This window comes from Aspergillus melleus, assembly GCF_016097325.1.
Source record: "Aspergillus melleus strain CBS 546.65 chromosome Unknown contig2, whole genome shotgun sequence".
NCBI lineage: Eukaryota > Fungi > Ascomycota > Eurotiomycetes > Eurotiales > Aspergillaceae > Aspergillus > Aspergillus melleus.
This window is the reverse complement of record NW_025763371.1, coordinates 5830493-5845152: the sequence shown is the minus strand read 5'-3', so window position 1 is coordinate 5845152 and position 14660 is coordinate 5830493. Positions and strand designations below refer to the sequence as shown.

Below are 14660 nucleotides of genomic sequence, written 5' to 3'. Positions count from 1 at the left end.
TTTCCTTTTAATGGTTGACAATGCTAATTACAGGTTACCCAACAGCAAGCGAATCTCACCTTTAGCAATTACCGGAGATATCACAAGCAATTTTCTCAGCAAGTGCATCTAGAGCAGTGTTAGCGCTTCATCGAATTTCGCCTCTTAAAACATCACACTCACAGACGGTTGACATAGGATGCCCCGGTGGGAGCAAAGGGAACGACGAGCTGTCCGCCACACGCAACCCATGGACGCCGATCACCCGGCCCTGTGCGTCTACTACGGCCATCGGGTCAGTCACTTTGCCCATGGAGCAGGTACACGACGCATGCCAGATGGTATTAAAACTCTGCTTAATGAACTTTGCGATTTGTGCGTCTGTCGATACCTGTTTCCCGGGAATTTGTTCGTCGCCAATGACGATGGTTCTCATTGCCTTTGTGTCGAAGAATTGCCGAACACGCTTGAAGCCAGCAACCAAAATGTCCACGTCGGAGGGTTCAGCAAAATAGTTCGGATCGATTACTGGGGCCACGTTGGTGTCGGTGGAAGATATTGTCACCGTTCCTCGAGACTCGGGAGCAACTAGGACAACAGCCAGGGCAGCGTAGTTGGCACCTGCATCGGCTTTCACCTCTCCTGCTGGTAGAGGCACCGTGATATATTCCACTTCCGGCCAGTCGTCCGGGTAGGCTTTCAACCTGTCGTGTGTTTCGTTGCTCCAGCCTGCTCGGAGAGACGGCGGGATCTTCTCAAACGCCAGGCCCTCGGTGTTTGACCCGGTTAGCATACCTGCAGCGCGCTTGGTAAACAAAAGAGCTTGCTTCGCCGCAAAAGCAGGGTTTGTTAATGAGGACATAGTCTCAACGTTTACTTGGTATCCAAGGTCATAGACAACATGGTCCTGCATTCCTTGCCCCACCCCCGGTCGGTCAGCGATTATTGGGATGTCTAAAGATTTCAAGACGTCCGCCGGTCCAATACCAGAAACCATCAGGAGTTGAGGCGATCCAAACGCTCCTGCGCACAGAATGACTTCTTTTCGAGCCGACAACGCATATTTAAGACCTTGAACTTCAACAAGCACACCAGAGGCTGTCTTTTCTTTGTCAAACAGTATCCGCTTAGCCATCGCCATTGGGTAAACCACGAGTTTCGGGTTTTTGAGCCCCTCTCGAAGGAATGACGTTTCAGAAGAATCCCGGGTCATCGTGTCGGCGTTCAAAGTGAATGTCCCATACATATGCCCAATCACTTCTCCACTCAGGAAGCCCCGGATTTCTGGGATCCCGGCCTCTGCGAAAGCCTTGATACTCCAAGTGGTGAATGCCTGTGCATAGTTGGGGTATGTAACCGAGAGTGGGCCATCCCGGCCCGCTGCTGTGGCATCAAAAACTGGCGTGGAGTTAGGAAACCGCAGATCCATGTTAGGCTCGCTGAACTTCACGCTCTTCTTGAAATACGGCAGGAAATTGTCCCATCGATAGCTATCATCCCCCACCATATCAGCCCATCGGTCGTGTGTTCCCACCGTCCCGCGTTGGTAAACCATTGAATTTCGAGCGGAACTCCCGCCCAGAGTCTTTCCCCGGGCATAATGAATCGAGAGATTGTATGCGCCCTGAGGTACAATTAATGTGTTGTCACCCGGGTTTCACTGTTCGGGTTCACTCACAGCCTGTGGTGTCGTCTTATATCCCCAATCTATCAAGGGATGCCAGTCATTCAGTTCTCTGCTGGAGTATGCCCCTGTGTATGCTGGCACTTGACTGAGATTCCCATTGCTAATCTCGTAGAAGGACCCCGCCTCAATCACGGCCACTGTACCTGCAGACTGCTGGACTAACCTTGTAGCAAGGGTTAGACCAGCCATTCCACCACCTACCACAACATAATCGTAGGTTGCGTTGACTCCAGGGACCCCGAACGAAGAACCGAAAAGTGGGCTAGCATGGGCAAAGGAGGCCAATACGCCAAGCAAGGTAGTCTTGTACATCATTTCGATGACTCCCGTCATGATAGCAAGGTGAACAGAGGTATTTCAGCGCCGACAAAGTACAGAAGATACAGAGTTCTACCTGAGCTTTAATTCAATCTTGCCAAAATATCCCGATGCCGAATGGGCAGATTTGTGGCAGAGCCTCTGACACAGGTGCCTTAGATCTCGGATTCCCGGAGTCATGTCGGCCCTTTGGAGGTAAGAGCGAATCGGTTGTGACTTTTATCGCTTCGGCCTGCGCCAATTCGGTGAGCATCAGCCCAGGCTTAGTCAGGAGGCTGAGCTACTGAGATGATACTTAACTCATCATGCGACGCTGTTGGACTCGCCCACCGGGGGTGGGTCGGATGCCATCGTATAGGTGAAATACCAACTGGGCTGATGAGACAGCAGTGTATGTCATCCGTCGTGTAACTTTGGCTCTAGTAGCCAGGAACATCCTTGTCAGGGGCTGAATGCTATTTTGCTATTCTGGTACCCGTCAAGGAAGTCCATGCTACAGCTCTTTCGATCCTGTCTAATGCCTTGCAGGATTTTCAATCCGTGGCCTCCGAGGCTGAGATCGCACAGACCCCGTGACATAGACTGTCTCAGCTCTTGCTTTTATTTGTCACTTCGTGAGCGCTTTTACTCAAAAGCTCAAAGAGTAAGCGTGGCATGAATCGTGTACCATGCATCTGTTATCTAGTGCTGTTAGCATTGCGCTTTGCCATATCAACCATTGACAGATCATCAATGCGATCACAAGACACCATTATATCAGCTTGTGTCGTTCAATCTATCTTTAGCAAAATAATCCTTTCATCAACAGCTATGGTACTCAGCCTTGTTGGAGCTCCGTGGTTAGGTCAGTCTCATCCATCATCCAGGACCCCGATGAACTAGCTTCAGTAGTTCCGACAATTACCTCAGTTCAATAACGAATCAGGTCTGGATTCCTGGGCTCTGACAAGTCCTCTCGTCAGGTCTAACCTACAGATGGTACAAGGGTAGTACACATCTCGGAGTTCTCGTCTTCGCATCTCAAAGTCGCTCCGGCACTCCGATTTAGCATGTTGCACGAATCCAATTATCTAGGAAAAGGGAACATTATCAACATCTGGCCGAGTCTATAATTACTCCCTCGAGTCCGCGGGAAAGTGTATCCATTCTGGCCAACAGTCAATCGACCGCTTCAGTCTGTAACATGCCTACTATCACCGTGTTCAGGGGTCAAAGCGACGGTATCGCTGTGAAGAGCACCACCACAAAGCCAGATGAGCTCGCTGGTGACAATGTCCTATTGAGGGTAACTGCATCTGGGGTGTGTGGCACTGGTAATTTCAAACAAATTCTTCTCCTCAAAGAACTGTTTGCTAATCGACCTCTACAGACCTACGCTATGTAAGTCGCAATGCAGTATCACGAACGGGGGCCAATCCCCGAAAACCACTAACTGGTACCAGAGAGCGTCCCCTATGGTCCTAGGCCACGAGGGTGTCGGGATCGTAGAGGCTGTCGGGCCTGCCTGTCAATCCTTGAAGACAGGTGATCGGGTCGGCTGGGGTTATGAAGTCGACAGCTGCAGTCACTGCATGCACTGTGTCCAGGGAACCGAGCAATTCTGTCCCCAGCGCAGTCTATACGGCATGGCCAACCACGACCAAGGAAGTTTCGCCTCGCACGCCATCTGGCGCGAGGCTTTCCTTCATAAGATCCCTGACGGGCTCAGCGACGCAGAAGCCGCACCGCTGCAGTGCGCCGGCGCGACCACCTTCGCCGCGCTCGAAAACATCCGCCCCGGCGACACCGTGGGGATCCTCGGAGTTGGCGGCCTCGGGCATCTCGCCATCCAGTTCGCGTCCAAAATGGGCTGTCGCGTGGTCGTTCTCTCCAACTCGGAGAACAAGCGCGACGAAGCAATGAATCTCGGCGCGCACGAATTCGTCGCCATGAAAGACGCCACCCAGTTGCAGGTCTCCTCTCCCTTAAACAGACTTCTCGTCACCGCTTCAGTGCCCCCTCGATGGGACCTGATTCTCCCTATCATGGCACCCCAGTCCACCGTCTACCCGCTTTCTGTCACGCAAGGCAACTTTGAGGTCCCATACATAGCATTGATCCTGAAAGGAATCGCCGTCAAAGGGTCCCTCGTCGCGTCGCGGAACCAGCACCGCAAGATGCTGGAATTCGCCGCCTTACATCAGGTGAAGCCGATTGTGGAGAAGTTTCCGATGACCGAAGAGGGTATCAATCAGGCTATGGGCAAGCTGGCCAGAGGTGAGGTGTATTATCGGGCGGTGTTGGTGCCCGTTGATGCGTAGCTGGTATGAAGGTAGTCTCTCTCCTCAGTGCTCAGGACTGGCCACAAACTCTCCTCTCTATACAAAATAAACGAAATTTCCAGAACCATACCTATTTATTCAAGATCACACGATGCCTATACAATGAATGGATCATCACATTACTAAAGAGGAATCAACGACAAAACATCCAAAAAATCTCCAACTTTATCCATCTCACAGCCCTATCGTAAACCACATTAGTAGAACCAAGTGATTTTACTTGCACTAGATAGGATGAGATAACCTCTCTTTGATTATAACAACATCACCGCTTACTTCTCTTTATAGCTAGTACCCGTCCTCTCATAGAATGTTACATAGGAAACACTTTGGTCAACTTGGAAGGGGACTAATCAAGTAGGCAAATAGGCAGAATACTCATCTACATCTACTGTACGGCCAAGACAGTCATCATTTGAGGTGTGTAGTACAGTACAACAAGGCAAATCCGTGTCACAGCATATTTATTCTATACAATCTTGATGCGAAACAAGGTCGCTATTTCAATTCAAGATCGCGGAATGTAGAGTTCCAAAACACAATGCGAGTAGAAAGGAAATTCAGGCATGTTACGTATTACTCGATTGATCAATGATTATTCACAGATATATGAGTTATATGTGCATGTGGAGTTAAGCCACAGTTCGACCCACTCATGACCAGCCGCGCTCTGCCCTTTGGTAGCATCAACCTAGAGATTCAAGTTGGTACATGCAAGGTTCAACAGGCCCTAAGTAGAGAGATTTAGTATTTACCAACAATTAATCCCCCATTAATACCCAGTAGTCACAGACACAGGCACTAAAACACCGAAGGGAGGGAGAGACACATACATTCCGATCACCAATACAGCAAGCAACCTGGTTACTACATGCCGAGGAGATAGGAACATCAATAGCTGAGTGAGTGATTTGGAGGTCAGTCATGAAGAGTGGTCAGAATGTTAAGTACGGATGTAGGTGGGTAGGCAGATACCTAGAACCGAAAGGTCAAGAGGGGTGCAATTCCCACCGAGGAGACCATCTAGCAAGGTCCCGGCGGAGTTGCCTTTATTGCAGCACGAGATCTGTTTGTGATTGCCACATTGCGCAGCGGCGTCGCCCAGTGTTTGAATGTGATCACCGGAGGATTGAGGAAGAGCAAGTGCTGTAGCATACGCGGTTATGGAGACGAGGAGGCTCAAAGATAGCATGGTGAGGGCTGAGAGAGAATTGAAAGTAAGAAAGGAACCTACGGATGTAGCTCAGGGAAGAAAGGTTAAGATAGTATAAAGTTTGAGCTTGCTATGGTAGTGTGTGTTCCAATGTACGAATGAATGAATGAGATATCGAGAGGGTGAATGACTTATTTATATTACTTGTCACATATCTACTGAGGTATCTCTCGTTCATTGATCTAATCATTAGATCATTAATTGTGTCTTGGCTGGGAATCGCAATTGACTTTTCGGAAACTCGATTTTTCATGAAGTTAAATCTCCTTCCGTGAAATTCAAAAACCGTTTGAAATCGCCAAGAGTACCTATATAAACCTATGTTTAAACTAAATGGGTCCTAAAAGTAGGAATGCTCTTCTGCGTAGTTGCTTCCTAAGAAAGCTTACTATATTTACTTAAATGGGAACAAGATCCCGCATCTCAATTTCCGACAGAAGAAAAGTAGGCGAAATTTCACCTTTCATGAAATTAAAAATCAATTTCAAGATATCACCAACCCTACACGGTGTAGCCTCACCTTCTCGGCCGATCACTTGAATACGCGTGAGGCTTGAAGATCTAGTGTGTGATAGTCAATCTGGTTGGCCGGACTCCACATCCTGTAAATCTCTCGGTTCAGCCCCAGTCAATAGTTGGATTTACGGGGTACGTAGTGTTACATATGACACCATAGTCGACCTTCCTGGAACCCGTTCCGGAGATTCGATGCGACCATGATCAAGATCAATGTGACATGAAAGCGAGTTATGACATAATGTGGCTTGGCTTGCAGCTCGGTGGGTGGATCGATTGTCTGGGGTTGACCGGGGTGGGATGGATGGCTCTTTTCTGATATACTAGTCAGCATGTTTCCTATCATAGTATCTTACTAGAATCATGCCCCAGTCGTGGTTGGCAGGGAAATATATCCGTTCTTTATATCTCTCGACTAGTGACGATTCGTATTACATCACCCAAGATATCCAGCTAGTAAAAAAAAGTCTTACATATTGAATTCAGATATCTCGGGTTCTATAAATGATAAAAGCTATCCCAGGACAGACTTAACTATTGTTCATTCACAAGGTATTAAGTCCAGTCTCATTGCTTGTCCATTTTATTACCTAGCAATTCGGAATTGCTTGCCTGCTGCCTCTAGTCGGCTCGGGCCCTGTTGCCTGAGGCAGCCAACACCGACTTTGTCATGAACACATATACAGCCACTATTATATACTGATATTCATTCATATTGTGTTTCAATCCGCCCCACCATCAAGATTTCTAGCGAATAGCCCTTTGTGCACATTTATAGCATACATACACCTAGTCTTTTCTGCTGCTTCTTCCATATGGTAAGCATCAATAGCGGGAACCCTTTATCCCGCACCATCTTCGTTGGTCGTTCGGTAATAGATGGCCTAAGTCAGGCTCTAGTGCAAAAAGGTTTTCATGGCCGAACGTGTCCGCCGACGATAGTACCGTGTTGTACATTGGCGATCTATCTCCATGAATACCTTCTACCTGAACCATCCAGCAGTCATTCTTTCACAGTGACTCTCGCCCCCTCTGAGTCCCACTTCAGCATCGGCCGCACCAAATCCATGATGAAGCTCACATCCCTCCGGTCGGTCTTCAACAGCTCCAGCTTGTGCCGACGGAAGATCGTGGCCAACGCCACGTACTTGTTCATCATGGCGAGATGCATGCTTACGCACACCCCGGAGTCCCAACCGAAGGACATCAGATAACACAACAGCCTGTCCTTACCGTTGAAGTCCATCGGGTCCCCAAGCCACCGCTCCGGTTTGAACTCATGCGGATCAGAGAATATGCTCGGGTTGGTATGGATGTGGTAGGCGTCCATGCTGACGGCCGCGCCCGCGGGGATCTGCCACTCACCATACCTCATGGGATGGTTATGGTGTACTCATGGTAGGCTCTAGGCTAAGCCAAGAGATAGTTGCAAGGCTGACACAGGAATTATAAGTCAGCACAAGTTCACGGGGAGGATAATCGAGTGCAATCCAGAAAGCTGATGCCGGTCTGCGAGAACAAAGGAGCGATGGCCGCCCGCCGGATGCGGTGGTGCTCAAACTCAACCATGCTAATGATCGACTCGGTCATGCCGAACCGGTGATTGTACTGCACTAGTTTGTCGATGGGCCTGGAGGGCGACGCCGTGCCATAGACCTCGGTATAGTAGTCCGGATCGTCGATGTGGACCTCGTTCGGCCCGACCCGCACGATGGCGCCGTACCGCTTGTGCAGCCGCTTGATCTGGAAAACAAATTGGCCGCCGTGGCCCTTGCTGATCAGGTCATAGTATGCCTCGTACCAGCTCGGCAGCACCGCCAGCTTAGGCCCGGGGAATCAGGTCAATGGACTAAGGTAGAGCCTGTACACCACAAGGTACAGCCCGCGAACGAGCGCCAAGACCACAGCGCTGGTGACCAACACTGCGGATAGCGACCATGCAGTGGGAGGGGCTGCGTTGCTCATGTTCAATGGCGCAGAAGAAAATGAAATTCCAGAGGAGGATGAGAAGCTCGGTGCTGGCTAGGCAGATATTTAGTACTGGTGAGGTATAAGATGAGGCTGTCTTTTTTCTTTGTCTCCTGGACAGCTGTCAGCACTAAAAACGCCTCTGGACCAGGGATAGGCTCGAGAATACACCATAGGCCACCCTGGCACAGGCCCTTATAGCCCCAAATATAGGGCTCTATTCTATATTCCCCGCGCCGAGCGTCTGATTTCAAAGCACACAAAGAAACAGCGCTGGGCGTTAGATAATCATTATTAATGTTTGAGACCTCGAGAGCACAGCGTCCCCGTATTAGTTCGATATCTATTTATACACGGCTGTACACCAAGTCCATCTACACATTTCATTTCCAACTAGATTCTTCAGATCAATCAATCAAACCGCGACATAGTTAGATACGGACTCTCACCCGACCGTATCCCTCTATTCAACTTCCAGCCATTATGACTGTTTCCGATGACACTGCGGTGTTCATTACTGGTGCCAGCCGAGGCAAGCACTGTCCATTATGATTGATCTGACGGGAATTAGGAATCGGACGCACGCTGGTGGAAACCTTTCTACTTCGGCCAAAGCATACCGTCATCGGCAGCGTCCGCGACACCACTGCTGGCTACGTCAAGGAGTTGGAGGCCCTACGCAAGGCAGAAGGCTCGCGTCTACATCTAGTGGAAATTGAATGCCGCAACTCAGCCGATCCGGCGGCGGCCATCGCAAACCTCGCGGGAGTCGACCACATCGATGTGGTAGTGGCCAATGCAGGCGGAGCTGGCGAGAATGCCATGGTGCCCTTGGATGTGGTGAGCTCTGCGATCGTGACCGATACGTTTACTGTGAACACCCTCGGTCCTCTGGCTCTGTACCAGGCTGTCAAACCCTTGCTTGAGAAGTCCCAGGCACCCAAGTGGGTGTCAATTTCCAGTGCTGCTGGTTCCATTGGACGGCTTGAGGTCCACAAGGCTCATATTGCTCCGGCGTACGGAATTGCCAAGGCCGCTTTGAACTGGACTACTACGTGAGAAACTGCTGGCTGACTCGTAATCCTGAGGAGAGGGCAGTTGGCTGACTTCGGCGGACTCGCAGTGCCATCCACAGCGCCAACCAGGGCTTCATCGCCTTTGCTGTGCATCCCGGGTAAGCGAATAGAGATACTACTTGAACGAAAATAAGTTGACCAAATGGAAAAGCCTCGTGCAAACGGAGAGCGGCAACGAGAGTGCCCGCACGATGGGCCTGCCCGAGGCCCCGCACACCCAGCGCCAGAGTATTGATGCCATTCTGGATTTAGTACGTGGTTCCTATCCAATCTCACAGGATAAAGGAGGCCGACTGACTCTCACAGATTGACCATGCAACTCGGGAGAAGACCTCGGGCAAGTTCTTTGATGTGATTGACGGATCAGAGATCCCGTGGTAGGCTGTTGCAACCTCTTTCCTATCAGAAGGAATCGTACGATTGGCGCTATGTACCCTGTCTTGCAGTGCATATGTCTGCCCTCTATGGCTTATCTTTGTCAAGAATGGTAGTGCTCTATTCTGTGTAAGAAACCAACATATAGAACGTAGGGTTGCACATCTCAGTATCACAGGCCACGTAAAGTTCGATCCCCGAGAACGTTGCTTGCCAGTAGTACGAAGCCCCGAAATGCCTACAGGGCCTTGAAATCCGTTATGTATCAGAACACCCAAGTGTCTAGAATGACTGACTTGAATAAAGGTCTCTAATGGACTTCATGGGGCGATGGAACTCATCAGAGCGAGCGTTTCGACGGGGGCGCACATTATGGGACTCATGAAAGAAGTATTCGATTTCGTGTTCAGGATTGGGGGATATCCGCTCCCTGAGAAGCTGGAGCGATACCGAACTTAGGTTCAAGTCACTCAAACGTGGCTCTTGATTTGTATCTCACTCTGAAGAACTGAGTTCCAGCTATTCTTATGTCCAAAATTTCATCGCCCCCGATATAGCGAGGAACAATCTTGAATTTTGATCCTGGCATTGGGAAACCTTCTCAACTAATACCTGGTTATATGAAAAACCTAAAAGGGAGAAATACGGAACCTCGGATGATGGCTGCCAGAATCACCAAGAAGGGGGAATCCAGTATTTCTGCCAATGTTCTTCGGTGTCAGCATCCTTAAACTTTTCAGGTCCGCCAAGCACCCCGTTCTCTCCCACATCCCAATCACCGTTCTCCACTCTATGTGCCCAGTTTTCAAGCACCTTATAGAGTTGCACGCAATGGGGCGCATTGAACCCATTCCCATAACTCTGATAAAGGTCCACATGCGAGTCTTTGGGTTTATCGTAGCGAGTATCCAAGTCAAGTGCTACCGGCACGCCATTACTCTGACGCGCCCACCCTTTTTCTCCAATTCCAAACGGAAGCGCCAGAATGCATGCGTCTCCGAAAGAAATTTCGTTCCTAGGAACAGCTCGGGTCAAGTATAGCCCTGCGCGTACTTTGCCACTGGAATGGTGCGGCCATCTGACCAGGTCATCACCCTCCACAGGGAACAGTAGTACAGGAATTTCATATGGCTTCATGCTTGATCTCCATTCAAGAAAGCTCTCGGCGTCTCTGGGGCTCAGATATTCGGATATGTCAGAGGGTTCTGGTAGATTAATCCCTGGAGCAATACATCGGAATTTCACCGGTCGCTTGATGATGGACTTCAAGAACTCGTAAGCAAAGCATGGCCTTGGAAAGTTGCCTATTGGTTTTAAGGCTGTAGCATCGGGCCACGGGAAGGCAGGATTGCTTTTATTCTGGTGATGCGTTTTCGGCAGTCGTCTTTCAATTGCATCAATCAATCGATTGAAGGCAGTTATAGCCCTCTCTATGTCCCTTTCCGTGAAGGTATGGAGATACCAGGGGCTCATGACGTCGGGCTCAGGTAACTTAGATTTATAAGCATCGTCCTGATGATCTCGAATGGTCTGTACGACGCTTAGAGGAGCCACTGTGCTGATCTTTCCCTCATCGATGGTCTGAAGATACGCGTCAAGAATAACCTCAAGAGGATGCCATCCGACCTTATTTGTATACATTCCAGGCAGATCATAAATCTCCGGAACATAAAAGGCCATACTCGTTTGCTGGTCAAACCTGTCCAAGCCCGGTGTTAGCATCACCAGATTTGCTCACAATAGGATAAAGGAAGACAAAAAAAAGAAAAAAAGAAAAAAAGAAAAAAGACCAGAAACCCACATCAGGCCCTTTTCATGGCCATTTAAGGTATTTGGAATCGAATATAAATAAACCAAGCGATCTTCATAATCCTCATCATCAACCATCCCACAGTCCTCTTGAAAAAAAGACTCGGGGTGTGCTAAGTCGGAAATCCAATAGAAGAAAAAATGGGGCCCATGTTCCGATACATGTGCTCTCTTTAAGAACATAGATAAATACGTATTAATCCTTGCTTTAAAATCCGCAGAGGGGGAATAAACCTCCCACCACGTTCGAAACTCTTTCGGAGGTTTGCCACTTCCTATCCATCCGTGTCGTAGAATTTCGTTATGTAATGCAGCACAGCGTTCATAATCAAGATGGCCTAGTTCCCTGACTGGATTTTCAGGAGTAATTCGAAATGGTGAAACCATTGCAAGAGTAGGGAATATTGGGCAAGAAGTTTCTTGGAAGTGAGGAAGATGGAGTGCGGCCGGGGTTAAATAGGAGTCAAATTACTTTGAGGCTAACCACTTTCGGGGTCTGCACAATAGACTGGTTCAAAGTGCCGCTGCTTGTAATTCATCAAAGAAAAGGCAAATAATATTAATAGGAAAATTACCAAGGCGGATAAAAAGGCAAATCCACTTATTCATGAAATTGTCTTGAGTATACTGCTCTGTGTGGTTATGTCTACAGTGAAGTCTTTGCGATTCAAGGAAGCCAAGCTCCAAGCAGTCCCCTTCTACGAACTCATGATATCATGGGAGCATCGTTGTTTATGGTTACATATGAGTCTCTCTATGTTATGGACAAATTTTCGTGTACTCCAGTGGGAAAGTTACTCACATGCACCAGTATAGCAATTGCCCTCGCCGCAGTATTCATCAGTGCTTCCGCAATATCCCGAGGTTGAACAACATTTACCAAACTGGGTTCCAGTGCAAGTCTTGTTTCCTGCGAATGGAAGACCAGATTCTCCGCTTATACTTGTCCACCATTATCGTCATCACATTCCCTCGAGTAGCAATGACTAGCTCCACAGGAATCATTGCCATCCCCCCAGTATCCGTAGATAGAGCAGCACCTAGAGTATTGATTAGCAACACCATACGATAAATCAGTTAAAATATCAAGAACACATACGGTCCAAATGATGGATTGGTGCATGTCCTGAAGCCCCAGTGGGGAACGCAGGTACCATTTGTTGTGGCACTGCCTGCTGGCTCACAGGCACCTGGTATACCGTTGCCGGAGCAATAGCCACTTTCTTTGCCCCAGTATCCGCTTGTCGAACAGCAACTATACAGCCGCCATTGGAACCAGGAAGTTCCCGGCAGGTTGGGAATCCATCATCCGGGTGGACCGAAGGCTCCCGTAGGCCTGGGATAACGCGGCAAAACCGCGCCAAAGGCGTCCGCTATCTACTGTGTTAAGCACTGCTTGCCTTTCTTTAGATTCTCCAGATATGCAAGGTAAATCGGTAGTTTACTTTCATCACCCGCCCCACATAGAGGTTCTCTCTGTTATGATTCGTCCAAACAGCCTCTGAGATCAGCAAAAGAATGTGGCTGGCTGAAGCTCCCCGGCTAGAACCTGCGGCTGATCGTCCCTGCCCTGCTAAAGCTGGCGACATCTCGGTTCACTCCTGCACTTAAATGAAATGAATAGCTTGCGCGATTTGATAACTCGGGTCACACGAGTCTAGTCGCTTGATTCTGTTCTGCCCCGGCATCTTTTGGCATACAGCATTCCGCTCGAAATATTTAATGTCTAATTAGTTTCATTCTAGTTTATACCGTATTAAGGATAGTTGCGGGATTCCTCAAAGGGCTAATGGCAATTTACCGAGTTGTATTTCAAGCTATTCCTTTCTTAGTTTATGGTTCTGCCCGCCTCCTGTAAATATAGCTTCACTTGTGTTGGTATGGCTGCATATCTCATCACCCTACTTCAAGCTTGGCTTCGCAAATAGAATTACTCAATTCTCTGCGGCTTCCTATCAATTATATCCTAATTCTACGATTACGAATCTAGTCCTTGTGAATACGAAGTTGTCTGTTCTCGCCGCTTTCTGCTGCCTAGCATTTTTTCAGTAACTTCTTAAGTAAATTTGCATACCCTGCACGAGAGCGTGGTATATATGAGTACAATACATCTCACCAAGTAGCCTCTAATGTCTCCACTCATGCCAAGTGTGATTAAGTTTTCTAGTAATGTGCCTTTTGTAGCTGGACCAATAGTTTCACTATTACTGGAAAGGTGGACAATTGCGAAATCTCTCAATAGTACGTGATGCATTGCCCATACAGTCGTTGAACATATTGCTCACATTGAACAGTCGACAGGATTGTGCCGAAGTTTCGTACAAGACCCATGCTCTTTTTGACCCTGAGCGGTGGACCCAGAACGGTGACACATATACCTATCGTGGAACCGGTCGTTTGGGAAGTGTTAAATGTTTCTCCGGTATCAATTTTAGTGCTTGAAGCCGGGGGCCGAAGCCTTGGGGCTAGACAATAAAATAGTAGTTCAGCTTGGTGAGATACGTGGAATTTTATATCAACCAGGCCAGGGAAATAGCAGAAGTTATCTTGACTCTTGTAAGCTTTGCCCTCTAGGTATCCCCTTCTCGAGTATACAGGATTACTGCTTTAGAATGTTATTGATTCTGAACTTATACAATAACATATCACTACACGTATGCTAGCGCATCATACTGGCACTGACTTCTTCATATCTTCCTCCTGCCGCCCAGGATGACATCCAAAACCAGGTGAGCTTGAATTGGACACGTTACAAATCAAAGACCTAGTATCGTTAACAGGACCGCCTTCCATCTCTCTACAGCCTGCCAGTGGATACGACGAAAGCCTGGTCGGAAATTCAAGTGATTGGCAACCAAGTAAGAGTATTACCTGTCTATAAATCTGCTATACTAGGCAAAAGAGTCAACATATACCGCACGCTTGAAACGTGGGATTTGGTATTTTTCTTTGGTAGTGTCTCATCTAGGATGGATTTGGGAGAAGCGAACAAAGTGGTAGTAGGCGATCTAACCACTGTACGTAGCTCGGAAGAGAGCGATATAGAAGTAGAGAGTTTTAAGTAGAACAGACTTAGCGGGTCAAGTTTAGAGGGCTTCCCGTCCGCTCAGCCATGTTCTCCACACGCTGTCGCCGTATGTACTGTGTTGAAGCTAGTTAAGTGTTGGATATACAGGCAGTAAAGTATATATCGAATCTCAATTCAAGCTCTTCGGACCACTTTCTATTCGGTCAATCTACGCTGCTGTACAGCTCTCTCTGAAAGTATCGTCAATTACTAGGCGAATAGGAAGTACAAGTAATTATAAACCTCGATGTAGGAGTAAACACTCAGTGAATACAAAAAGCCAGGCACCGAGCAAGGTTCTCTGACAAGACCTTTCTATACAAATAAACAG

General features: G+C 48.3%; 5 protein-coding genes across 5 annotated transcripts; 2 read left to right on the top strand and 3 right to left on the bottom strand.

Annotated features, from left to right (window-relative positions):
* Window positions 1-61: 61 nt before the first annotated feature.
* Window positions 62-1999, bottom strand: LDX57_004872 (GMC family oxidoreductase; the record flags this gene model as incomplete). Its single annotated transcript, XM_046086550.1, has 3 exons — window positions 62-108; window positions 163-1603; window positions 1658-1999. 3 exons carry the CDS (start codon window positions 1997-1999, stop codon window positions 62-64), a joined length of 1830 nt encoding a protein of 609 aa, XP_045942515.1.
* A 1168-nt stretch (window positions 2000-3167) lies between these two features.
* LDX57_004871 (NAD(P)-dependent alcohol dehydrogenase) lies at window positions 3168-4284 on the top strand (the record flags this gene model as incomplete). The annotated part of the gene is made up of 3 exons (XM_046086549.1): window positions 3168-3297; window positions 3354-3364; window positions 3427-4284. 3 exons carry the CDS (start codon window positions 3168-3170, stop codon window positions 4282-4284), a joined length of 999 nt encoding a protein of 332 aa, XP_045942514.1.
* Window positions 4285-7037: 2753 nt separating this feature from the next.
* LDX57_004870 (uncharacterized protein) lies at window positions 7038-7364 on the bottom strand (the record flags this gene model as incomplete). Its single annotated transcript, XM_046086548.1, has 1 exon — window positions 7038-7364. One exon carries the CDS (start codon window positions 7362-7364, stop codon window positions 7038-7040), a length of 327 nt encoding a protein of 108 aa, XP_045942513.1.
* A 134-nt stretch (window positions 7365-7498) lies between these two features.
* On the bottom strand, window positions 7499-7999 carry LDX57_004869 (uncharacterized protein; the record flags this gene model as incomplete). Its single annotated transcript, XM_046086547.1, has 2 exons — window positions 7499-7855; window positions 7925-7999. The coding sequence occupies 2 exons, from the start codon at window positions 7997-7999 to the stop codon at window positions 7499-7501; spliced, it is 432 nt and encodes a 143-aa protein (XP_045942512.1).
* A 486-nt stretch (window positions 8000-8485) lies between these two features.
* Window positions 8486-9459, top strand: LDX57_004868 (uncharacterized protein; the record flags this gene model as incomplete). Its single annotated transcript, XM_046086546.1, has 5 exons — window positions 8486-8522; window positions 8574-9057; window positions 9126-9176; window positions 9230-9329; window positions 9385-9459. The coding sequence occupies 5 exons, from the start codon at window positions 8486-8488 to the stop codon at window positions 9457-9459; spliced, it is 747 nt and encodes a 248-aa protein (XP_045942511.1).
* Window positions 9460-14660: the final 5201 nt, after the last annotated feature.